The 27630-nt window shown below is 39.8% G+C and overlaps 1 protein-coding gene across 19 annotated transcripts in view; it reads right to left on the bottom strand.

Annotated features, from left to right (window-relative positions):
• DMD (dystrophin) overlaps positions 1 to 27630 on the bottom strand; it is a 953416-nt gene that overhangs the window by 799622 nt on the left and 126164 nt on the right. For 3 of the 19 annotated variants that reach the window (XM_083612220.1, XM_083612213.1, XM_083612232.1), the window contains exon 2: positions 18662 to 18769. The exons of the other annotated variants lie outside the window; for them this stretch is intronic. In XM_083612220.1, coding sequence (XP_083468346.1) covers positions 18662 to 18689 — 28 coding nt within the window. In that variant the 5' untranslated portion in view covers positions 18690 to 18769. The remainder of the gene's footprint in view (positions 1 to 18661; positions 18770 to 27630) is intronic. 19 annotated transcript variants of the gene reach the window in all.

The following is a 27630-nucleotide window of genomic DNA, read 5'->3' on the forward strand; positions in this document are numbered from 1 at the left end:
TGGTAGCCCTTGAGGCACCATAACATACAGAAGCATACCTGAAAATTGTTCTATTGATTAGGGATCTCCTCCTTTATCTTAGAAGTCAGAATGGCAAATAATATTCCACCAATTTTGTATGGAGTGACATGTGTAATTAGGAAAGCCATTGATGAAGCCAGACACAGTCATAGCTCTTCATTATTGTAGACCCGTCTGCTACCTTCAAGTCAAAGCAATGTTGTTCCTATGTGTGAGAAAAGATGTCCATATAAGAGACCTTTCTCATACACTCGTCTGGTCTACGTGACACGGTAAGCCAAATTATGGCTTAATGGAACCATGCAAACAAGTGCTCTTGAAGAGAAGCTCATGGCCCTTTTTACTCCTGTGTTGCAGTGTGCTAAGCCAAAGTTTGCCTTATACATCGCCTTGGACAGTGTTATCCCCAGAATCACTGATGAAAGCCAGCATGACCTTCACTAATTTGCTATCTTCACTGCTTTGTTCCACATTTTTTTTCCCTTCTTCTTTGCCCCTGGTGTCTTATGGGCCTCTCGCAAAACCCTTTATGGTGCCTTTGAGAAACCATATTTAGCAGAATTTCAGTTTCCTCTACATTGGTGTCTCTGTTTACTTCCTCTTGCCAAAACAAGAACAGGGCTATGTGTTTTAGAGATTGCAAGTCCTTTATTGTCTGGAATATCTTTAGGTGGTTGAAGAACTACAATTTCTTTGTATGCATTTCTAACATAGTTAAAATAAGACAGTTTGCTTCTAAAATAATAAAATAGGATTTTTTTGGGGGGGAGGTTTGGAAAATGGGATTGGAAAGATCAGTGCTCATATGAGTGATACAGTACTACTTTGTAGTTTACCTATTTTAGACAGTTCAGTTAATATTTCTCTACATTGGCTGGTGAACATGCATAATGTTAATTCCTCAGTGACGGCTGCAGTAAGGATTACAGAAACAAGCTTGCTACTCACGCATAGCAAAATAGTTGAAAGAGCTGCAGTGATACCAACAGTTGGCACATCTCATGCGCCCTATGGGGAAGCTAGTCCAGCAAAATGTGTATGATCTGATGTAACTCTATATAGGTCAAAGTTTTTCTGTATTGATTTGATCATCATATCCTCAGAACTTTAAACTGGGGAGAAGTCTTATTACTATTCTGAATTATGTGGTTTGAGCAACCTACCTTCAGACCAGCTCTTCAGTGAAAAGGTCTTGACCCTATAAAGCTGGGTATTGTGAGCATTTAAGTAGTAATGAATAGTGCAATCCTTCTTTCAAAATTTAAAAAACTGGATCTCAGTTTCATTATGATGAATGTACTTTTATCAAATCGAGTTTCAATCAAACGGCAGCTTTGCACTGACAGCAGGGGCGGGCGGGATCACATTCTATTTATTGAATACAGCAAAAGGATCTTTGCAAGAATGAAAAGGATACTAAAAATCTCCTCTATGTTTAATATTTTAAAAGGGCATATGATAAATTCAGACTGTCTTACTAACATGTGCCTGTGGGTATTTCTTTCGAGAAAGAGGAACTAATACAATCTCTTCTATCAAGCCTTTTCCAATCTCTTGAATATCTAGACTGATGGAAGGCTTTTATTCAAGTTGCCATTTTTCTTTCCAAGCAATTTATATGGAAAGAATACATTTTAATAACTACTCAGCTAATATTATAGGGCCTAAAAAAAAAGACTGTATGAAATGTAACAGAATCATGCCAAGTGAATGAGTTTATCTGAATTTAGCCAAACCAAAACTACATAAATGGCTTAAATAAAGGCACCAGCCTTGGTTTCTGGCTTATGGATTAACGCATGGTCCCGTTAACAAACTTGATCTCCTGTAAAACACAGCAGTAGCATCTGCTACAGCAGATATAGAGTAACATTTAATCCTGGAAAGACAGTCCGAATGAGTCTGTCACCTTTGCCAAACAAATCCCTATTTACAGATCTTGATAATGGACATGTCTCACCCATCAAAATCTTCTCCAGAAAGAACAACTACCATGCCAGCTGCCTCATGGTGGCAGCATAGGGCTAGTGAGGTCACATAAAGCCAGTAGGTGGGTATCTGGTATATATGAAAATATCAATAACATAGTCAGCCGTTGAGATTCATTCAGTTCCGTCCACAAAAGAGTGGCCAATTAAAGCAGCATAACAATAGGCCCAAGCCTATAAAAGGTTCTACCAGTGGTCTGCGCAGCACAGTGACTTTGTAGTTATGTCCTCTGTAACAGATTGCCTTTCTCATGCTTCGCCTTGCTGACAATCCCAAACCCTGAGCCTCCATGATAGGAACCAAGTTTTGAAGAATGCATATAACATAGCAAACACTGTAACGGACTAGTGGGGGTGCTGGATTCTGCTCAGTTGCAAAGCATCAATTGTCGGAAGTCAGAAACAATTATACAGTGGTACCTCGGGTTAAGAACTTAATTCGTTCTAGAAGTCCGTTCTTAACCTGAAACTGTTCTTAACCTGAGGTACCACTTTAGCTAATGGGGCCTCCCGCTGCTGTTCTAATCCTGAAGCAAAGTTCTTAACCCAAGTTACTATTTCTGGGTTAGCAGAGTCTGTCAGCTGAAGTGTCTGTAACCTGAAGCATCTGTAACCTGAAGTACCACTGTATATAACTTAGATGAGATGAGGGCTACATAACTTGAAGCACACATTTGTGAACTATTTACCATTTGACAGGGAATCAGGATTACATCATTTAAAAAATACTCTTCATTTATAAACTATTCAGTTATACAGCGATGACACCAAACGATGGTATCAATGCAGCCACCTCATAATAAATCAAAAGGACGTGTATTTGCAATAAGTAACTCAACAACTTAAAACAAAGGAAAAAAAGGATACTCTGGATCACATTTTTAACTACCTATCTATAGCTCATTAGTACTGACATTTCATAGACTCTCGCTTTCACAGAAAAACACACTGTTGGGAGCAGCTAAAAATTCAGCTACTTTAGCCCTTTGCCTTAGGGCAGAATTCTTGAAGCATTAAATCACATTCATTCACACTGCAAATTAATCCCTCCACCTCATCAGCCAAGTGCTTATTTCCATAATATATATCCCAACCAGCCTTAGCATAGTATGTATTAAAATACAATGAAGACTCCAATAAAGCTATTGAGTTTTGACTGGAAAACCGTATCGCCAAGTTCAAAACTTTTTCATACAGTTAAGCCTGAACAATTAGAGTCCTTTTCCTGGGATTCTCTGCACACCCATTTTCCTGTGGGTACTCACATTGAATAATTGGACAACATAGGAAGTACATCTCAGGGTGAAGAACATTCAGCTTATCTAAACTATTTCCCTCCGCTCTCTTGCCTGAAGAATCATCCCTGAGCAGAGCACTTCTGTAATATATCTTCATTTGGGTTCAGTCGAACACAGTGAATGGAACATGTAAGATATGATTAGCGCTGGGAGGAAGCTGCATCCTTTTCGCCCTAGTATTCAGCCAAGCTGAGAATTTGGAAAGATGCGTTTCTATGCAACTTTCATAACATGATGCAATTTCTCTCATCCTTCCTGGATTTATATTTAATGAAACTGCCACCTCCATTAAATGCTGTAGTTTTTCATGTGCACAACACTGATTTTTTGCCACCTTAAAAGTTACACTGAGTCCTAAGCTGGTTGCATTCAAAGAATCGTAGAACTGTAGAGTTGGAAGGGACCCTGAGAGTCATCAAGTCCAACTGCTTGCAATGCAGGAATCTCATCTAAAGCATCCATGACAGAGGACCATCCAACCTCTGCTTCAAAACCTCAAAGGAAAGAGAGTCCATCACCTCCCAAAGGAGTCCGTTCCACTGCCCAACAGCGCTTACCATCAAAAGGTTCTCATGTTTAGTCGGAATCTACTTTCTTGTAACTTGAAGCTATTGGTTAAGGTCCTACCCTCCGGAACAGGAGAAAACAAGCTGGCTCCATCCTCCATGTGATACCCCTTCAGATACTCAAAGATGGCTAGCATATCTCCTCTCAGTGTCCTCTTATCCAGGCTAAATATACCCAGCTCCCTCAACCATTTCATAATGCTTTGTTTCCAGCCCGTTAATCATCTTGATTGCCCTTCTCTACACACGTTCCAGCATATTAATATCTTTCTTAAATTGTGGTGCCCAGAGAAGAAATATACAAATACATGTCTGCAATCTCTAGACCAGGATGGCGAACCTTTGGCCCTCTAGATTTTGCTGAACTGCAATTCCGGTCAGCCCCAGCAAGCATGGCCAGTGGGTAGGGATGATAGTAGCAATTCAGCAACATCAAAGTTTTCCCACACCTTTAAGGAATACAAGTTTGTAATTTCAAACTTTGGAGCCCTCATCAGTCAAAAGAAAGTCTCACCATAAGAATATTCTCTGTGGCAATAACACTCCTATGGAAGATTATTTCTGAAAAATGTATACCAAATTTAAGTGAGTGTTATGGTGGACAGTTGATACAAGAGAAACTATTGTGGTAGGGTGGGTGAAGAGGGTGACCACATGACCAGAAATTAATCTCTAGAGAGGATTCTGAATATGTATAATGTAACTGCCCCAAAATATCACACTGGCAGGAATCTACTGTCCTACTTAAAGGTAAAGGTACCCCTGCCCGTACGGACCAGTTGTGTCCGACTCTAGGGTTGTGCGCCCATCTCACGTAAGAGGCCGGGGGCCAGCGCTGTCCGGAGACACTTCCGGGTCACGTGGCCAGCATGACGAAGCTGCTCTGGAGAGCCTGCACCAGCAGCACACGGAAACGCCGTTTACCTTCCCGCTATAAAGCGGTTCCTATTTATCTACTTGCACTTAGGGGTGCTTTCGAACTGCTAGGTGGGCAGGAGCTGGGACCGAAAGACGGGAGCTCACCCCGCCGCGGGGATTCGAACCACCGACCATGCGATCGGCAAGCCCTAGGCACTGAGGTTTTACCCACAGCACCACCCGCGTCGCCTACTGTCCTACTGTCCTACTTATGTGGACTTTAAATCCCACGTAGAAATTCCCACATGAATTTCTCCAAGAAAAGACTGACAAATTTTATCTGGACAAACAGATATACTAGAACTGGTGATTTAAATCTTGGTTCAAAACAAGCAATTCAGCATGAAAATTTGGGGAAGTGTGCATTATTCTGTTTTCTATTTAGTGACTCAGCCCAGGATTCACCAGTATTCCTCATTTCACCTACGTACTGCAGACTACAGTTTTAGTATAATATCAGAGCTTTCTAAACTATTTCTGATAAAAACAGAGTGTTGATCCATACTAAAATGTTCTTGTGGGTTTAGGAATGTTAGTGTGTTCTGAACTACAGTGAAGTGTCTATTTAGAAATTGTTATCAAACACTCAAATAAGTGAACATTGTCTACTACACATTCCTTAAAAGTCATGGGTTACTTTTTTCTTACACAACATGCATTCATTTAGCAGCACTTCTACAAGTTCATTGTTCTCCAATCAACAGATTTATTCTTTATTTTAAAAAACCTAGCTTCTCATACACTGTACACTATAACCTCATTGAAGGAAATGAATTTTTATGACTTGCACTGTGAAAAAGAATTAAGTATTTGGCTTTTGGTCTGTTGCATAGTTGGAGAGAAAACACATATAAAACAGGAGCAGAATAACACAATAACATTTAAATAGATGCAGTATAGCAAATTTTCCTGTTAGGTTGAATGTGGGATGCTGAGGCTATAACCCTGTATTGAGAATAAACCCCACCAATCAGAATTAAACTTACTTCTGAGCAGATATGTATATGATTGCACTATATGTAAGTTTTCATTTATGCAAATGCCTCTTATCTCATTTCACAGAATTCCATGTGAGAGTCCTCCTCTCTCTTCAGCCACATTTATTTCTGTCTATTCTGATGGTGTTTTATGACCCAGCCAATCCTTGCTTTCCATTTGTGCTAATTTTTCAGGATGGTGTCAACAACAGGGATGCTCCAGAAATTCAGTTTGTGAACTCAGGTGACCTGATCTGCACTCCTAGATTAAGATACATATTGAAATGCAACTGTCTTCAGATTTCACACTTCCCCAAGTGTTTTGACATGGTTCTCAGCATTGCAAATTAAATGCAAAAATGAGGATGGATCGGGATTTATGAATGAACACATAGAAAAATGACACAGACTTGTAACAGATTTATTCATCCATCCCAAATAAAACACATGAATTAAATGTATGGTCAGCTACAATTCTATATTTGTATTTAGGAACACCTGGGTTTTAGATTAGTTCTGTCTCCATCTGAGTCTTCCTTTACACAGATGGGGATCCTCTTGTTGCCCTCCACAACTCCCACTATCCTTGACTATTGGTCATGTTGGCTGGGGCTGATCGGAGCTAGAACAACAGTACTATTCATGGAACAGGTCACAGTAACTATTCATGGAGCACCAAAGATCTCAGCCACTGAATGAAGAAGTAAAAGGAGAATTGACTGTAAGCCTGCATTCAGGCATACGGTTTATATTGAATTAGTTTTACTGGTTATAACGTTATTGCTTCTATCTCAATCTCTAACATTCCTTTTCCAGTGTGGTACCTTAACATGGAAACAAGCATTAAACCTCTGCTAGTGGTTTTTATCATGTGAAATATTCAATAAAATGTGAACATCAACAGGTTAGGAAATGTTGGGAGGAGAGAATAAAGTGTTGTTTGAATGCAGCTCATGACAAATTATCCTATTCTAATTGTGGATGTACCATTTATTATCCTTCTCTTTTAAAGCTCTGTTGACAATCTTATTGCTGGAAAGTTCTGCTTCTCTTCTGAGTAATCAAAGGTGTTGAAACAGGCTTTTTCTAATGGCTGTATAGGGTTAAAAGTTAATTCATTCATTTTCAAACAAAAAAAAAAAAAAGTGTGGCACAAATCCCAACATTTCTCTTTTGTTTGAAGCCAGGTTTGCACAACTTGTGACCAAGACCCACAGGATTTCCCAGTGGCATAAATTATTTTTGCCTATAAATAAACTAACTTTTATTTTGAAATCTCCATATACAAAATGAGAAAATCTGGAATGATTATTTGAATTCTTTGCAATGTGGAATTATTTGCACACCGGATACTTCACATTGGCAACGTATCCACACTGCCTTTTAGCAAGTAACTTTGAAGTTCAATTTTTTCCATTCATTAAAGTATGAACACTAACATTGCACAAACACATTTGTGATCAGTTCACAAGGAGCAGCACAAAGGATTCCTAGATTACATTTTAAACCAATGAAAGCAGTGAAAGACTTCAACAAGCTGTCAACAGATGACAACTGCTGGAAATACTTTAATTTTAAAACTTTAAGTACTGTGATTTCCAGCTTTGTACCTAACAATTAACAATAGTGTGCAGAGAAGCACAACATCAGTGGGTTGCTGGAGAAATTCAATAGTAGCTTTTTGAAGTGAGGTAAGCCAGTATGTTTGAAAACTGGATAAATTATTTGGATCAGAATTCAAATGAATACCGCTAAGAAAAATGGGAATCACAATCCTATTCCTTGTTCATTAAATGAAGCTAGGAGCAGAATTTAACGCTGGCATTTTAAGATGCATTTGAACTTTCATCCTATACCTTTGGCACAAGGAGAAAAAAGCAGTCAAATAAGGTATATTACTGAAATGCAATAGTATACTGTAGCTCTTACCCAAAGATCAATGAACTGTACCTTTTGGAACTCCAAGGAATTGCCTTTTATAGTCAAAAGGTCAAAACAGAATTTAGAAAAGCAGCTATTAAAGTTACCTGGTCCTTATGGATTGTTCCCAGTTTGACAGTGAAATTGTGGGAAATGTCGGTCTTGGGTATTAACAAAGGGGTTTAAATCATTTGCTATTATTTAACTAGAAAAATCTTCACTTTCATTCCTACCATTTCTTTTACCCCTTTTCATGCCTCTTTAATTGATTTCATTTATATATATTTGGAATTAATGTAGCATGTTTCACCCCTGATTCCAAATACTAATATGTTTCTTCTCTACTATATGGATCAGAACACAAAGCCCTGGCTATATTGGAGCAATGGGACTTAAGGGCAGTATGCATGGAAAAGGCAAGTAGACAGCAGAAGATTGTTTTAAGATATTCAGATGGCGCTTTAAAACAATATACCAAAATAACAAACTAAGGCAGCACATTTAACTGCTGCCCCTTTGAAGCAGCAGGAAGCAGGACTATGAATTCTTTTACAGAGGAGTGGCATCCCTAAGGTGGTTGGATGGCACCTTGTTTGCCTCCTCCTCCTCCAGGGAGGTTAGTACTTAAGTGCTGCTAGCACAGCAGTTTGGCTTCACCCCCATAGGTGGACTCCATTGTCTCTCAGGACTAATGGATGCCAGCAACAACATTTAAGTTGTGCTTTCAGTTTGCCTTAACGTATCTCAGGTATTTTAATGAAGAACCCCCCAATTCACCTCAAATTCCATGTTAGGCCCCCATGTTAGAAAGTAGCAATTCAAAGTAATATCTCCCCAGATTTAGGCTCCGGGACAGCAAAAACTCCCCACAACTTACTTTTGTACTGGGGATACAATTGGTATTACTCTGACTTCCCCTCTGGCACAGCTGAGTGTATGTGATTGGAAGCAACCACTTTATTTTGAATCAGCTTAAGACTGACCCCTAAACTGTGGTATAGCTTAACTGTTGTTTGTTGAAAACGATATTTTATTTGAAGCTTACTGTACGCTTTAACAAACCATAGTGAAGATGAACTACAATTTACTCAATTCAGATGTTACCAGAAATCATGGTTAATGAAAAAACATAAGCAAAAGCTTTTGAACTCCTCTCAAATGGCCACACTGGAGGAGGAAGCATGTGAGTCAAAGGCTGCCTAGGCCTGTCTATAAGTTATGATTTTGCATTATGACAATATGTTTGAACCAGTCCACTGTAGGGATTTTGTTTGTCTGCAATGTAAAGTGAAGATTCCTGGTTTACATTTCTGGACCCATGCTCAGATTAGAAAATACATGTGCTGTTTAGACTACATTTCCCTTAGCACATGTGGAGAGTCCTTTACTTACAATTTTATGAGGTGCTCCAAGGGCTGCCTTAAAATCCTCTCCTTTTCAAAGGGAGCTTTTAACCGCAGAGCAACTAGAAATATTAGCACTTATCATGCTAGCTGAAAATACATCTATTTTTCCCCAGGAACTGGTTGTACATAATGTCCCTTCCCAGGTAACTTTATGGGAGAAGCCATTTCCCACCCCCATAGAATGTCTTTGTGATGCTGCCACTGGAGCCTTGCTCTGCCTCCATCTTCGTAGCTAAATATAGTTGATGGCATCAACTTGAATGTTTACAGAAAGGTTTCATCTATCTAGTGAACTATTTCCCCTATGAAATATTTCCTTCTAGCTCTGAAAAGCAAGTTGTTTCTACCCACAGCAATGGGGCTCAGTTGACTCAATGATTTAGTTATTCTGGCTTGCTGGCTCTTCTTCACCCAGATTGCAAACCCACACATGGCAATACGAGCAACTCCAGAATGGAGTAATGTGATCTGAGCCCTGAAAGTCATTTGCAGCATTTCACAGAACGATAACATCTCTGCAACTTTCACACATAAATAATAGGTTTTCAGGCTTAGGAAAACACTTCCACAGTTCTAAGCACACATCTAATAAATAATGTAACACCAAAAACTTTAAAAACTAAGCTAGAGTTGCTAGATGTTATGGAGAGTTAAACCTTAATTGGGATACATTACCCATCTTCCAATGTATTCCTGTTGTGAAACAAAATGTTCCTTCACACATGTTGCTTTCCTCATGTCAGCAGGAAAACAACAACTGGCCATCATCATCATGTCACAAAAACGTATGTGAAGAATGTTAGCCCATCTTACTTATAGAATCATAGAAATGTAGAATTGGGCAGGATACCAAGGGTCATCTAGTCCACCCCCTGAAATGCAGAAATCTTTTGCCCAACATGGGGCTCAACCCCACAACCTTGACAAGGCATGTGACCCTCAGCTGTCCTGAGTCTACTCCAGGCATAGGCAAACTCGGCCCTCCAGAGGTTTTGGGACTACAATTCCCATCATCCCTGACCACTGGTTCTGTTAGCTTGGGATCATGGGAGTAGTAGCCCCCAAATATCTGGAGGGCCGAGTTTGCCTATGCCTGGTCTACTCCAGCTGTGCTACTCCCATGGGTACATCAGATGGGGAGGAAAGCATGGTCATAGCCAAGGGGGGCAGGGGGGGTAGCTGCGCCCCCTAGATCAGGTAAAACAATATAAATACTTACGGCACCCATGAAGGAAAGGGGGAGGAAATGGAACAATAGGCAGCCTTTCATGTGAATAACTCCAAATCCTGACCTAGTTTGGAGTGAGGCATCACATATTTTTATTAATGCTGAGGTGTAAACGTTCTTACAAGACAACAGCCCATGTGAGGCTGCCAGATCAAGCTCCATGATGCTCCAGATGTTTGGTATTTTGACCTCTAAGGAGTAATGTGCAACAGTTGTTCATATTTTGAGCCAAAGTGGTAAAAGAAATCCAAATTCACTTATTGAGATTAAGGAACAAGATGGGAATGGTGTGCGGGGGGCGGGAATCCATTTCTATCAGCTCAACAACAATATGTTCCAAAAATTATATCCCTAATCCACACAAAGAACATCCATTTCCCTAATAAGCTAAGTCTAGGGTTGAATTTAGACACATTTCTTGATATACAGCCCAGGAAAAGCTTTTTAATGCTCATTTACACTGCATTTAATGTAAAATGTTATGGAATTCATTTCACATTAACTATAATTGTACTGTAGTAGTAAATTTCTGGACTTTCCTATTATATATAGAATTTATAGCTTTCCTCATTTTAACATCATTATGAGACAATTTTTGCCAGTTAAGTGCATTAATAAAACCAAGTTAAAATTACGCTTTCCTTCGTTTCAAAAAAAATTTGTAAAATGAGCAACATTTATCCTCTTTATAACTTTTTTTTGTTGAGGAGGATCTTCTGTAACCATCTGAAACTGTAGCACCAGAAGCTTAAAAGTACTTCACTAACCAATGCATAATGCCGTAATGATGTGACCCCCCCACCCATATTCATTTTAATGTCTTTTTTAATTTATTTAATTGGCATTTAGCATGATGCTGCTGAAAACGCTTTAGCTGTTGTGATGGAGACCTTTCTTTTACAAAAGCTGAAGATATGTATGTAAGGCAATGAGGACAGAGATGGAGAGGTCTGTTCCACATCTTTATAATATTATAGGTGAAGGGGGAACCTTTGAAGAGAGGAATGCTGTTATCTCTAGTGCTTAAGAACACAATTATTGCACTGAGAACTCTCCCTCAGCCTCTCATTTCACATCTCAGCATAGCTTAGATAACACCAGAGACCCAAGTCCAAGAAGAGTGTCCTTGTAGAATACTTTTAAATGCCCATTTCCTCCATTTATATCTTTTGGGATACACTGGAAAACAGGTAAGATGTACACATTATAGGTTAGATCTAGACTAAATCAGTTGCATTTATTTCCCACTGAAATTAATGAGATCTAAGTTATGATAATCCTGTCCCATTGATTTAAGTGGAATATAAATCCATCTAATATAGTCTGGATCTAGTCTTATAAATAAAGAAGCCTTATACATAAACAAGTAAACACATGCTGCTAAAATCATTGCTCCAGAAATCTACTTAAGGAAATGGCTATGGTTTCCCCATGACAAAGAAAACTATAAGGAGATTATAAAAAATGAAACACGCAGAAGTCCAACAGATTTATCAGTTTAAAAATATATCAAATTTTGATTGGCCAGCATACTTCTTTCATTCAGTTTCATTATGGATGAGTGCCATTCAGCATATTAATTAAAACAGAAAATCTCTAAAATTAAAGCTTCTGAAGCTTCTGCACTATTATTAGAAGAACAATTCCCTTCTCATCTTTTAAATAAATTGCTTACAAGCCTCTTGTAATATTTCTTGGAAGTGTAGATTTCTGAAAAATCAATTTACTAATGGCTCCCAAGGAACACTGGTTACCTCTTTAATGAGTGCTGAATCTTTTAACAACATGAAACACATTTTTACTACTGATCCTCTGCTAGTCTTGCTATAGCAGCATCTAAAACTGGCTAAAAAGATGAATGGATTGAAACAGTATAATAAATATTTAATCTCAAATGCTTATTTGATTAGCCACATTTACATGTGTTGCTTGGCGTATTTTAGAAAGTTCACAATGTAACTTTAGCTTCTTCCAGGAAACGGGCTGACCTTTTAAGCACATAGACAAAGCCATTTTCTCAGCTCTTGCAACCTGCCAGCCGTAACTGACACCCCAAAGGAAACAGATATGTGATACGGTTGGACGGCAACATACTGGCACTTTATAACAAGGTTACACAAGGTGTCCAAACTGTCTCCACAATAAACTGACCATTGGAAGAACACTCTCCTTTTATTGCTCAGCTACACTCTGAAGTCACCAGACATCCATTTTTTGGAGTGACATTTCTACTAGGATTGTTGTTGACATCTGTCTTGAGTGGCAATGGAGTGTGGGGTGAAGTCAAACTGTTGCATTAGCAGCACTCAGGTGACCTCCCTGGGGTACAAGCTTGGGCAGTTGTATGGAGGTCCTGGGCTGCCCAGAGGACAATGCCTTGATCTCACTGGTGTGGTCCTGAGGAAAGCAGAGCAATACATTTGGCACCAGCTTGCCTGCAGGAATTGCTGGAAGGAGGCAAACAAGGTGCGTTTCAACCAACTTAAGAATGCCTCTCCAGATTTGTGTAGGGTTTACTCCTTAGCCTTTTCTTCTCCTGAAGATATTCCACAAGTCAACAGAGGTTTAGGATCAGAGTTTTCCTTCTCTTAGATGTGCTACCTTCCCAGATTGATGAGTCCCATCTGCTCCTCACTTCCCTCTACAACATGAGCAGAAACTGTGTTCCTCACTGCTGGACCAACTACTGGTCTCATCCGCTCAACCTGCCAGAACCTGTTTTTGCATGCAGGGGAAGTCCCTAACTCACTGAAGGTTTGAGATCCATCAGCTACGCTCACCCAGTGATCGTCAACCTGGTTTAGCCAGCCAGTTGAAGCCATTTCCTGGGGTTTGGCCACTGTCGCATGCTGATAGCTTCTAGGAGCCACGGGTGAGAGCTGAGTGCAGGGTGGGGACCAGTGGTAGACAAGGAGCACAATGCATTCGCCACCTAAAACCTAAAGTGCTCAGATCCAGAAAGAGTAATCAGTTTGCCAATTTTACCTGGGATATCAAATGTACTGTTTAGGACTACAGTGGTACCTCTGGTTATGAACTTAATTCATTACGGAGGTCCATTCTTAAGCTGAAACCATTCTTATCCTGAGGCACACTTTTGCTAATGGGGACTCCGCGCACCTCCAACATGTGATTTCTGTTCGCATCCTGGGGCAAAGTTCGCAACCAGGAGCAGCTACTTCCGGGTTATCGGAGTTCATAACTAGAGGTACCACTGTATAAACATTGGATTTAAATGGACAGGTGCCCCATCTATGTGAACATTAAGCCTCAAAATGGATGTCTAGGGCCCTGAAAATGGGATGGGGAGGGAAGGCACAATCTCACTCATGATATCTCATTGGAGAGTAATCAGAGGACTGTATCATCTTAACCAGTAAATGCTTTACAAACAAAACCTAATCAAAGATGGGTATTTTAATGGACACCATTGAGATGAATGGGTTTTGAACAACATAATAAGTATGAGCCACCCTTTCCTTTAAGATTAGGGGCTCCAGATTGTGCTGCAGATTGCAGCTGATTGTGCTCTGAAAGAGACTTACATCGAAATATTAAATCACAATCAGATCATTACAGACAGGTTTAGGAGCTCTCAAGTTATCTTAGATGTCATTACACCTCAGCTGATGAGTTTATTTGTGTAATGTTTAATCTTTCTATCAGATCCTTTCTAGGTGCCACATATTCACAGTTAACAGAAGCAGAAAAAGCAGAATGAAATGACCAAGCTAAAAATAAGGACATTTCCTGTTCAAATCCCAAAGCACATCTATTCATAGACTCAGTAATAGAGGAAGAATGAGTCTACTAGGTCATTTAGCCTGTCATTCTTCCAATGTCATAAGATTTTATCAGTTTTCAAACCAGATTAATGTTGATTATTTCCATGCCAGGTTAAAGTTAGGGAAAGGAGGAGAAAATGTGTGCTTTGATGTTTTAGCAATTAGTCTGGTTCAGGAAACCTGAAATATTTCAAAGAGTAAAAAGAATAAAAATGTTAGGTGGTTTGTTTTTTGCTTGTTTAGAAAAAATACTGAGTTTCCACTGAACATTCTGTCATGGTTTCTCTCATCCAAACAAGTCATGACTGGTAATCAATAGAACAGACCTTGACTATAGATGAGAGCAAGACAAACCATGGGTCTGAGTTGGGACAATATGCTAAGCCAATCCATGGGTTAACTCACAACAGCATGCTCCTAATGCTCCCCCTGGGCGTAAGCAACGCAGCCATGAGACTAGAATTGAAGGTCGCATCCTTAGAAACTTGCCTGTGGAAGCAAGTCTTCAATTACTGGTTATCATTGTGGCATAGATTACCAAACCATTACCTTGTCCAATGCTTATGGCGAGATGAATTCTCTAGCTTTTGGACTAGTAGAATTCATGCCAAACTCCTGAGTTATGGAATCTCTCCCTCAGATTCCCTAAAACTAGACCAAATCACTGCTCAAAGACTGATCCGCCAAAGACTGGATGACATCGATCTACAGCGAAATTATATGCTGGGGGGAGGTGTTTGTTCGCCTCAGAACATTGGTATCACTTTAACTTACTGCGTTCCATCATACCTCTCCTCCCTTTCAACTGTTGCCCATAGACTGGCCTTCACCAAAGCGAGGTTTAACGTTTTTCCCTCCAATGTCCTGAGACATAGGTTCTCAAAGGGCCAAGTCCCCGCCGTGTGCGAATGTGATAAGGTGACGCTGGAGTCGCTCCAGCACATTATGTTCACTTGCCCCTTGTTTAATGTGCCACGGGCAAATTTGTTGGGATCAATCATACAGAAACTAGAGGGTACCCCACCAAAATTCCACCTTGCCCAAATCTTGCAGGACAAGGATACCCACACGACCCTGAAGGTGGCTAGGTTCCTAGTTGCTGTCCTTTCCCAAAAGCGATGCCAAGGAGCACTACAAGCTAATTAAGGCGTAGTATGCCTTTCCATTTTATAGTATTTTATTGTTTATAGTATTTTATTATTTTATTGTTATAGTGGTGTTTTAGCGATTGCTTTTTTTCCCTACAGCACAAGCTGTTATTTATGTGTTGTTTTTACCTGTATGGGCCTATGGCCGTAATAAATGAAATTTCATTTCACAACAGCATGACAGGAGAAGCAGCAATGTGGCCATGGCACATTCTTGATATGTTATGGTTCGTCTTAGCATTATGTGAAGCTGGGCCTATATAAAAAGGGTAATTGATTTAGATTATGCAGTACACTGTCTACATATTTTCCCGTTGATCCCGTTGCTCGGTCCCTGCTCCTACCAACCTAGCAGTTCGAAAGCACGTCAAAGTGCAAGTAGATAAATAGGTCCCGCTTCGGCGGGAAGGTAAACGGCGTTTCTGTGTGCTGCTCTGGTTCGCCAGAAGCGACTTAGTCATGCTGGCCACATGAGCGCCGCAACCCCAGAGTCGTTCGCAACTGGACTTAACTGTCAGGGATCCTTTACCTTTACCTTTACATATCTTCAGAGTAAAACAAAAAAAAGTATTGTGAAACTGAAGTTGTCTGTATTTGCTGAATCCTATCCACTCACCCCCTTTAGCTCATGTTCTTTTTGCAGAAAACTGTTATTCCATTTTTATTGAGAAGTTCTGATCCTCCTTTATATCAGTAAGCAAAGGTGATCCAAAGTTTTTGAGACAAAACTGTATGTCACTACAGAAGGGTATTGCATAACTACTAAAAGAGAATGGAAAAGAATAGCTTTCAACTACACCCACACAATGCCCATAGGCTTCTGATTATTCATAATATAAGAAAATCATTGTACTCTCTTTCAATCATCTAGATTTTCCTGGATAACTCTGTATTCATCTATTTATTAATAATATGAGGCATTCTCATATCGGTTTTTTTTAAAAAATGCATTACCACGAGTAACATCAAACAAAAGGGGCCAACAAGCCAAACAAAAAACAAAAAGCAAACTTCAATTCAGTAGAATGCTTTTTATTTATCATCAGTAGTATGCTAGGCAGGTCAACAGGCTAATAGGTCTCTGTGCAGAAATGTTCTCATAGAAAGCACATACTTGGCTGGGTTCAATAAGGAAATCTTTCTTTTTTCCCCACACTGCAGCCCACGACCTTCACAAGAAAATGCTCTAATATGAACCAGCTGCTTTGATAACAAGAATGCAAAGCCTCCAAGGACTAGGGCAAAGCTTTCTGGGAGAGAAAACTGTTGCCTTGTTCAGAATCCAATCAAAAACCTGAATGTACTGAGCAAAAAATAAACCAAGGTCATCATTATTCCTTCTCATTGTGCTTTGGCTTGCCTTCAAATTGCTTAGCATGTGTCTCTGAAATAGCAGCACTGCCTCCATTAAGTGAGGCTCCCATCAGTTTAATCAAAGTACCTTGCAGAATTCAAAACACAAACAAGTCAGTTTCCATATATCCTTAAGTTATTTCCATATCCTAAATGATAAAATTTGGAATGAGCCTTGTAGAGGATTTTTTTAAAAAATTGCTGCCGCACCCTCCTTACTAATTCCTGTATTGCCTATGCCTGATCACATCATGTGAAGTAAAGAGTGGTGGAAGAGATTTACAGTATAATCCTATATAGGAAATCCCATTTAATTCTATGGGATTTACTCTCAGATAAACGTGTATAAGATTTCAGCCTAAAGCTGGTTTGTGAATTACAGCTGAAAGGCAGGATATAAACATTCCACACAAACACGCAAACACATAAAAATAAAAATTCTTGGGTTGAATAAAGAAATGTCCTCTCCAAACTTAAAAACAACAAAAGCATATAAATTATTCTTCCACTGAACCACAGAAATTGGTTTACAATAAAACAAGATGATATACCAATGGAAAATAGTGACAGGATAAATAAAAAAAGTCAACAGCCTTAAAAACAAAGCTGGGAGAGTCACAGTTAAAAATATAGTGACATTAAACAGAGCCAAAACAGGCAGAGGCCAATGACAAAAGAGGTAAAGGCCATTGAAACAGAACTCTTCAACAAGCTGCCTAAAACCATACTATGAGAGGGGGAGTTCTAGTGCTCCTATCAAGAAGACAGGCTTTCCTGAGATCTCCCCACCAGCTATCCCACCAGCAAGTGACCTTTCCCCCAAACAGGGTGCCTTCTCAGGCTGTCCTGGAAGTCTCCCAGCAATGCAAGACATGCAACATTTATTCCAAAAGGAAGTTTCTTCCACGGAAGCTAAATTGCCAGCATCACCACCAAAGCCACATTAACTAGACGTGGTTTGACATGACCCCCTCACTGGACAAGTGGCAAAAATGCAAACTTTTCCAATCAATAGCAACATCATGCCCTCTCATCTCTTCAAATAACCTATTTGTTTTGTTTAGTTCTAATAGACCATACATTTTGGCAGGACTCATTCATACACTTTCACTTTGCAACAAATTTTGGAGATAAATTAGAAGCAGCCAAAGAGATTATTGCTGCCACACCTCCTATTTTTACATTCTACCTACAGCTACATAAGCATGTGAGTTGTTAGCCACCTTCCATGCGGAAAGATATGGCTGGTAGTGTAACCTTGCATTGGTAGTTTATGTATTGTGCATGTCTGCTTTTTAAAAAGACAGAAAAGGATAAAAATACCAACCTTAGAGCATTCAGGCAAAGATTTCTATACCTGTATGTGGATAATATACTGAGGCCAAGTATGAAATAAAAATGGTTATCCTTCCACAATCTTTAAAACAGAACTATCAATCTTATCTAGGTTCTTTCTTTCTGGCTTTTTCTTTTTTTGCAAGAAAATATGAAAAAGTTGTAGCACAGAGCATGAGGAAGGACGTAAAAACACCAGAGCAACCTTAGGGCTCTTTTCTTGTTGGGGGAGATGGGGAAAGGTGCAGTGACTGTTCAACTACTTTACTACAAAATAATGAACAAGATCCCATTTCATGTACATCAATCAGGGCAGTGGAAACAGCATATGCCATTATAATTCAAAGCAGCTGATAGTCTTTTGAACTTTTGCCAGACTATTAAAAACAATAATGAAAAATCTATTTTTATACCAGTCACTTCCCTCCCCTCCCCTCCCCAACCAGAAACCTTTAGTAAATACTGAATCTTCAAAATGCCCCTTGTGTTCTCACACAATAGCTTTTTATTTCCACGAATTTCTATTTAAGTGTAATTGTTTAAGGAACCCTGAAATACAGGCACCCCTTCTCACTGTTCTGTGGTCGACCTTTGTATCATTGGGGTGAGTTTCCCCCCAAGAATGCATCCTATTAAAGGGCTTTCCTACAGACCTCAGCAGAATTATGTCACAGATTTAAATGCAATGGTAAAAGTATTTCAGACAGTTTGTACTTACATTCTTCCTCTTCCTCATACCACAGCATGTAAGCATAAAAGAAGGTCCAAGGCAAACACCAACAGAGTTTCCCAAAGTACTACAATCCAGTGTCACTGTTCCAATGTCCTTTTTAAAAGCCAACAAAAATAAACCAAAATTATGATGGCTGCGACTCAACAAGCCGCAGCATTTCACACAAAAAATCCTCTCATCTCCTTAATATTCCCTTGTTGATTTCAGTGTACAGTCAGCTGCTTCTCAGAACTGGATTCTGTACCGGGGAATAACATGATTCTAACTTCCACTAAGCTGACAGAGTAACTGATGCCAGGGTTCTGTTGAGGCCCTGAGATGTTTCAAATTCCAGGACCTGCGCAGAAGCAATAAAGCACGCTTTCCTCAAAACAAGTTGGCTTCCCATAATAGGCCAGCTGATGAACTCTACATATAAGGCTCTGTTTTCAGAATGGCATGTATAATGGATTTAAGTGATGTGGAGCAGCTTTCCGGATAACATTCAAAACAACTCTACGGTGCACACAGTGCTGCTTCTCTTGTAAATGCCTGGCGGATCAGATTGTGATCATCATCATGAAGATGAGAAGAAGCCTTTGCAGACTGAGGAAACTTTCCAAACACATTATCAGCACCTAGTTGGGTTAATCTGAATTTTACTTTATGCATTTATTTTACGTTTCTTATTTTATTTTCAACTTGGGGGTGGGGTTTTTCAACTCCACCACAATTCCTCACAGCTATATTCACATTCAGCAATCATAAGAATGCCAGAGCCTCAATATTTATTGAATCTAACCTCACCACTCAGGAAATATTTTCAGAAAAAAAACTCCTAACTCTTCCAACCTGAGAAATGCTATACCAAAATAACAAGCTGAAAAACAAACAAGCCAATCTATGGGGGTTTAACACTTTTAAAAATCCTGTCTTCAGTAAACTCATGCATATTGAACTTGACAAGTAATATTTGTCACAATATGTGTTTACTATGTCTCAGTTTAACTCATTTTCTTTCAGAATGGCAATACTACCAGTCCAGCTGGCAGGGAGGGGCAAGATTATGCCCCTGGCCTTCCGGCATCATCATAGCTAAAGTTTACCAAAAGGGAGAAGCAATGGGGAGGCTCACACTGTGTGGATGCAACAGGAGAATTGGAGTACTGGACCTACTGGCTCTGCCAGTGGGTCCACACAGCACTGGTCTCCCCATTAGTTTGCCCTCCTACCCTCCCAGTAAACCACTCCCAATTCTACCCATATAACCTATCTGTATGAATGTAGTAATGAACAAAATACAGACACACAAATGATGATTTGTACTGAATGGCTCTCAAATCTGATTCAAGAAACCCAGTTCTCCTCAAGAAGACATCACTAATGTACACATTTCTGCAAACAATTTTCCCTAATACTGCACAATGCATTTTTGGATGTTAGTGAAAATATCTTCATTCTTATGCACATTTTCTCCTAATATATGAATACATAAGCATTGTTTGGTTGGAGTACTGCATCACAAAATTTGGATACGTATGAATTTTGAAGGATAGCTGTGCTTTGCTCCTCATCTTGTTCAGGAAGTGCAAAGTTGATAGATTCAGCTATAAATGCATACAGAATCAAATTTCTCCTCCATTCCTAGCTCTGAGTCATAGTAATCTGTCGCTCCTTTGAGTATCCAGGGCCACTATAGCTTCTGGGAAATTTATTTACCCACTTGTTAAGAGGCAAACATATGGAACAAAGCATAAGCGTTAAATGTGTGGTGAATGCAAATAACACCACATTCAAGACAATATATGTAGCTCTGCTGGAATTCCACATATGTGGTACCTGTTAGATTTACTTTACTGTGGTGAAAAAAGCATTATTCACCTCAGACATTATCTCGATTCACCTTCAGCAAACCCCAGAAATAATCATTTGCTGGCTTGACACAGCTCCATTGCAGGTGTGCTTCCTGTTAGTCGCTTGAATAAAAAACAAAAAACAGGAAAGCTGCCAAGCCTCATTGGCTCCTTTTCTCCACACTTCACACATCATACATTTTTCACCCCATATAAATTATTTCTCTGTGGAGCCTGACAGTAATTGGCTATAGTGGAGTCAATAGTGCGATCTCGAATGACGGGGAGGTCCAGTCATCTCCTCTTCCATTATAACCCTTTGGCCTTTTTGACTGCAGAAGCATTTTGTAGCACATTTCTATGCCCTTGTTCTATGCCAGTGCAGTCCACCTAGGCTCTGAGGCTGCCAGCCTCCTTTGCTTCACCCCTGCCGGTACTAATGTTTTCATGGGAATTTGAGATCCTTGCTGCTGTTACTTAATGAACTCTAACAGTGTGTGTGTGTGTGTGCGCGCACACGCACACGCGCGCGCGCACACACACACACACACACACAGAGGAAACAAAGAATTGTGTAATATATGCCTTACTCTAAAGCATAAGTTCCCCCAAAGTTGATTCTAGTACAATGGTCAGATTCAACTTTTTATTCAACGGTTTACAATAAAGCAGTGCATTATGTGCCAGGACTTTCACTTGCATAATGGGGCTTTCCCTCCACTCTTTCCCTGTGCACCCCAACCCCCTCAAATGGACTTAGTGGGGTTAGGAGAACCCCCATAACAGCACACAGGCTGAGGAGGGGGGTCATTCCATCTGGCAAACTGAATTCCATGTGCAGACAGACCAATTGGCAAAGCATGACATTGAATTCCACCCTAAGGAATTAAAATGTGTAAAACATAAACATCTTATAAGTTACACATTATTTCTCCCCTCCCCCCAAAAAATATCTTCAGTGGTAGAGCGCATGCTTTGTGTGCAGAAGATTCTAGGTTCAATCCCTGGTTTCCTTAGGTTGCACTTGGAAAACGTCAAGTCTGAAATCATGGAAAGCCACAGTGAATAATGACAATACTGAACAAGAGGCATAGGACAGCTTATTATATCGCTAGGTTCAATATGCTTTACTCTTATGAGTGCTGCTGAAAACATCAGGGCAAAATTCAAGGGTATTGCTTTGCATTTTTTTTAAGAATTTGGTCAAAATTCAAAATATGTATTTTGGTTTTCATAGTTAAAAACACACACAAATAAACGCCTCTTAATATTCCCATATACTTTATATTGAGAAATTTGCTCAAAAGATTAATGGCTATATGTATACTTTTGCAGTCAATGAGTAATGTCCAACTAAGTTATCTTCAGAGTAGACTCAATGATTTAAGTAACTGAAGTCTATTGATTTCGAGGTGTCTATTCTTAATGCAACTAACCTTGGAAATCCCCCTACGTGGGCATTTTCTCCTTGACATTACATTTCTGAGATAATTAGTGAGTACTGTACTACATTTCTTAGATAGCTGGTGATTTCATGAGTAATATACCAGGAAAACACTGATAAGATTGATTTTGTCCAGCCACCCTGCAACAAAGCTTAGATAATGCATAATTCTATATGCTGTGAACAAGGAAGAAGTGACCTCCAAAGGAAATGAAGAAGAAGCCGTTAAATAGTAACTAACAGTAGGTCATTGCTTTCCTTTCAAATCCCTTCCAAATGATCAGGTTTTGTGTTGTGGTTGCTGTCATATTTTGGTTTTCTATCTGTTTTTAATTAAATTTAATAAATAATTGCTTGGCTGGGTATCTAAGCACAACATTAATAAAATTCTGATTTTTAACACACTCCTTTATCCTTTAGATTAGAACCCCTATCATTTTTCATAGTGGTAGCCAAATTAATTCCTGACAAACCATCAGTGAATAGAGTACCTCAGCTGCCTATAAAGGATTAATTTGCAACCCACAGAGTCCAAAAGTCATGCACTGATGTTGAAAATAATTTGAAGCACAGTGTCAAGAGAAAAGAAATTGACAGTAGCAATGCTTTGAGGATTTGAGAACAAGAAAGGTTGATAAAACTAGGAGTATAAGTAAAAAATTGCTTATTACATACAACCTCACTTGTGAATCCTCACAAGATAATATCCCTTTACCAATTTCCAAACCCTCAAGAGACCCTTCAGAGTCTTTTAACTAAATCAACCATCTAAAGCCAAGTTTTTACTCTTCTTTAAGCTTGAATCAGGTAGGATGCAATGAGCCACAGATGTAATTGGTGTAATGCTATTCAGGATGTGTTATAGATACATTTCCCATTCAGTTTTATGTACTTGCATCTGTGTAAATCTACTGGTCCTGTCATCCAATACAGAAGAGGGCCCTCCACTTCAAACTGTCTTGCTGTTCCTCCACTATAGACAAAGTAGAGGCAGGTAAGTATACCTGCTGTCTGTTCCAGTGAATGTTGCCCCCCCCCGATTTACAGGGGTGATGAGTTTGACACACCATCATCTACTGAGGAGTGTTTGTGAGTTCCCATTCATTCTACAAATCCCCTTTCTAGTGGCCTGCACTCTGCAGCCTTCCTCAGAGCCCATATTTCCTGACTGGGCGTGGGGTGGGGAGAGGGGGAACCTGAAATATTTGGGTGGGCTTTCCTCACAAGAAGGTGAGGAGACTGCCTGCTATGCATCTGACACCTGTTTATTGTTTAAGTGATTTTGAAATATATATGCATGTGTGGAAAGAATGTATTTTTACGTGAAGGGGAAGACCTTCCCTTATAAAACCAGCAAGTTTGTTCTCTCATGCTCTTGGTAGACATCTCATCCAGCTTGCTCTGCTTCCCCTGCTTCAATTAAAGCTCAGGGATTTTTTTTCGTGAGGGCCTCCCCAATGGAACTTTCTCAGATCAGGAAGCATGGGCAGCCAGAGGCCAGTGCAGTGTGCTAGAGAAATATTTAATGAAAACGGCACACACACACAGAGCGCATGGCCATCTTGCAATGATAAAGTAAGCTCAACACAACACCAAAGAAATGCGAAAGCTGCTTGACAATGAAAATGGGGAGGATAAAAGCCTCTTTTGCAGGCAAAGAAATCTTTGGAGAAATTAAAGAGTTTTCAGCACAGCAGTACTGTTACATTGTTAAAACAAAGTAGGTTTCACTGTTGTCCATGCCCGGGTGGAAAGCTGCGGGAAGACCCATGCAAAAATAAAAAGGATATAAGTGTAATAAGTGGACACAATAAATATTATATCTTCTGTGTAATTAATAGTAAGTACTCTATTGTATTAGACATGTACAGGTCAATGCATACTTTAAGGCTCCAGACTGATAATACCTCCTGGTAAGCCCCACTGAACTCCAAGGGACTTACTTCATAATAGTCATGCACAGGACTGCACTGTAAATTACTCAATAAAGCATTGTTTCAGGCTATGCCTGTAGGGCCCACAGGATTCAATGGATGGAGTAAATCTTTTTATTTTAAAAGGGGGGGGGAGCTGCACAGACATAAGCTGATTCTGATGTACAGTGATACCTCGGCTTACATACGCTTCAGGTTACATACGCTTCAGGTTACAGACTCCGCTAACCCAGAAAAAGTGCTTCAGGTTAAGAACTTTGCTTCAGGATGAGAACAGAAATTGTGCTCTGGTGGCGCTGCGGCAGCAGGAGGCCCCATTAGCTAAAGTGGTGCTTCAGGTTAAGAACAGTTTCAGGTTAAGAACGGACCTCTGTAACGAATTAAGTACTTAACCCGAGGTACCACTGTACTAAGGAGGCAAAGAAGGCACTAGTCTTCACTGCTGCAAATTATTATTATGAGTTTTGAGCCATGCAGGTGGTGGGGAGCTCTGGTAGATTCTCCTTCAAAATCAACAGACAATGCAGGGTGAGTGAAATGTACTCTAATAGCCTGTTATATTACTTCATTTATTTTCATTTTTAGCCTACACTAATCCAACTCATCCAACCATTGGGAGATGTTACCACTGGAGATGATATAATGACTGAGATACTGAACTCCTGAACGAGGCGGTTCATCTCAAATTCCATATATTAGATTGATATACTGCCCTTCATCAAAAGATCTCAAGGTAGTTCACAAGATTAAAAAAAAGATATATCCCACTCAGATGATTAGAATGCTTTCCTACACTTTAAACTTCCCAAATTATAGTTAGCCTCTTCCAAAAGAGTTACTCCGCATTGCATTTATCCTCCAGTTGGACTTTGTGTCCAAACACTTCTAATAGTTAAAGGGCTTGATGTTTAATAGAAATGCTGTGGTAAGCCTGCAGTTTGATTCAAAGACAGATACATCAGGGGTGCTTCTCTTTTCTGAATGGGTGGGTGGGTGTGGAAACATTTGTGCATGCCTCTCAGACACACACACACAAACACACACACGAGTATATATATGTATATATACTGTATATATGTGTGTGTATGTATATGCAGCATGGAGACAAATTTTGCACATCCCTAATATTTAGTATCACATCTTTTAACAGTTAGGTTTGGCTTTTTCTGTTTTTTAGTCTTTTCGCCAGACACCTTTCGAGCCTCTTATCTAGACAATTTTGGCATTTAAAGTTATGTCATCACCAACAGAAAACCTGTCCATCATATTTGTTAAATCCAGCTAGAGAAATGACCAGTGACAAAAAGCTGAATGTTCCATTAGGAATCATCATAGCTTGTTTCCCACACTCCACACACTGCTCTCACTTGCAGGTGAGTGAATGGTCCTTATCCCACTATTCGCTTCTTACACGCAACAGCATCAGAGCTTGCTCTCAGCTGTGTAGGCTGCTCTTTCTAAAAACCCTTTTGACTTTTATGCAAGAGCCTCTCACAACATTCCCAATATACTCTCAACTAGCTTCTTCAGTTAAAAAAGGAAAACAGGGCCACTACAGTTCCTGTATTTCTTTGAAACCACGTTTTCAATACATAATGGTGAGGAAATATACTATACTGCATCTATATGATGGCATTCAAAGAGAATGGAAACTCTGTTGAAATAAATATGATGAGCATGCTATTTGTGTTGGTGTTTTTAGAAATCTACTTACACTTTTTGTAGTTAGAAGCCTATCTGAAATAAAGGAGAAACACTTTCCTTCCTTCTCCTTGAATTATTGAAGAAGGTTGTGTGTGATTTCCCATTAGTGGTTGAAGAAGAAGAAGAAGAGTTTGGATTTGATATCCCGCTTTATCACTACCCGAAGGAGTCTCAAAGCGGCTAACATTCTCCTTTCCCTTCCTCCCCCACAACAAACACTCTGTGAGGTGAGTGGGGCTGAGAGACTTCAGAGAAGTGTGACTAGCCCAAGGTCACCCAGCAGCTGCATGTGGAGGAGCGGAGACGCGAAACCGGTTCCCCAGATTACGAGTCTACCGCTCCTAACCACTACACCACACTGGCTCTCTGGTTGCACATTAAATCACCTATATTTCTGAAGAAGGAGCATTTTTAGTGGTTTAGGCATGATGATAGCGCTGGAATTTGGAGGGGTAAACTGACATGTGATTCTTTGAAGGTCTGATGTGGTGTGTGTGTGGGGACCTCATTTGCTGAACTCCATCAGCCCCAGCCAGCGTGGCCAATTTCAGGGATGATGGGAGTTGCAGTCAAATGACATCTGTAGTCCAATAGGCTCCCCAATCCTGGACTAGATGCTACTGGGCCACATGGACCAATAGTCTAACTTGGCACAAGGCAGCTTCATACATGAAACCAAGGAACTATACCTCAAAAGATTCTGTTTTGATAAGTAGCCCATGTCCTGATACTTAAAGAAAACTACCTTTTAATTACATTGACTTCATTTGAACTCTCCAAGGATCACAATGATTACACAGCTTTAGGAAGAGAAGCAAAAGATTGTCACATTAAATGTGTGAAGACCGGGTTATTATGATGGCAAATTATGAAGACAAAATTCTGTTAGTTCAAGTCTAATGAGACATTACTGCACATGCTATGATGAATGCTAAATTATTGCTGTGCAGGTCTATGGCACATCAAACTGATGGCAAAATGAGGTTAATGCAAGCCTGCAGAGTTGACATTATAAATGTCAAGATGATCACAAAATGGTGACGGTGCAAATGTAGCATGATTTAAATACAGTGAAATAATTACAAAAAAATATGCTGGGGGGGGATGAATCTACGACAAGACAAAACTTAAATAAACACTGTTGTTAGCATCCATCAGTCTCGCAAGACAATGGAGTACACCTCTGGAGGTTAAGCCAAACCCTGGAAAATCACAGCACCTGCTGTGGCTGAAAAGACCAGTAATTCACATCTGCTGTCTCCCACATTGTTTTTGCTGTGTTGTTAGCAGCACTGAAGCGACCTCTCTGGGAAACAAGCCCCGGCAGTGTGTATGGAAGTCTTAGGCTCCCCAGATGACAAGACACCCCCCCCCTTGACCTTGCTGATGTGGTCCAAAGGAAAGCAGAGCAATACGTATGGTACCAGCTTGGCTAAAAGAGTTGCTGGAAGGAGGCTTACAAGACACCATACAACCATCTCAGGAACTCCAGATTATTGTAGCCTTTCCTTCTCCCGAAGCAACATTAACCAAAGCTAATCCAATTTGGGGTGTTAATGAACCTGACAGCTGTATATTACCACATTATAGCAAAAATTAAAATTGAATTCTGTAGGAAGAATACCTACAAGCACCTCACCTTGGATAATATCAATACTGAGTAATCTCCAATTGCTAGTGCATATTTTTCTAGTGTAGTGCAGTGGAACAGCTGAAATCAGAGATGTTACTGAGAAAGTTCTCAGCATGAATTTCACCTATGCCATTATGTTGCCTTCTCCTATCATTAACCCTTGATCTGCAACATGAAGATAATTGTTACCTTGCAGAGCTGTTGTAAAGATTTGCTGAAATAATATGTGTGAAGCACTTTGAATTCGCAGTGTGAATTTGGCGGGACTGTTGTGTTCTGGTGACTGAAATTGCCACTTTCAAGAATTTCTCACAATAGCTACAGCAGGCTAGCCAGCATATGGAAACATCTTGAAGCTTGTATAATCTTTGTTAGCAGTGCTTTCTCAATATTAGCTACATACACAA

Source organism: Podarcis filfolensis (assembly GCF_964270895.1).
Source record: "Podarcis filfolensis genome assembly, chromosome: 4".
Taxonomy (NCBI): domain Eukaryota; kingdom Metazoa; phylum Chordata; class Lepidosauria; order Squamata; family Lacertidae; genus Podarcis; species Podarcis filfolensis.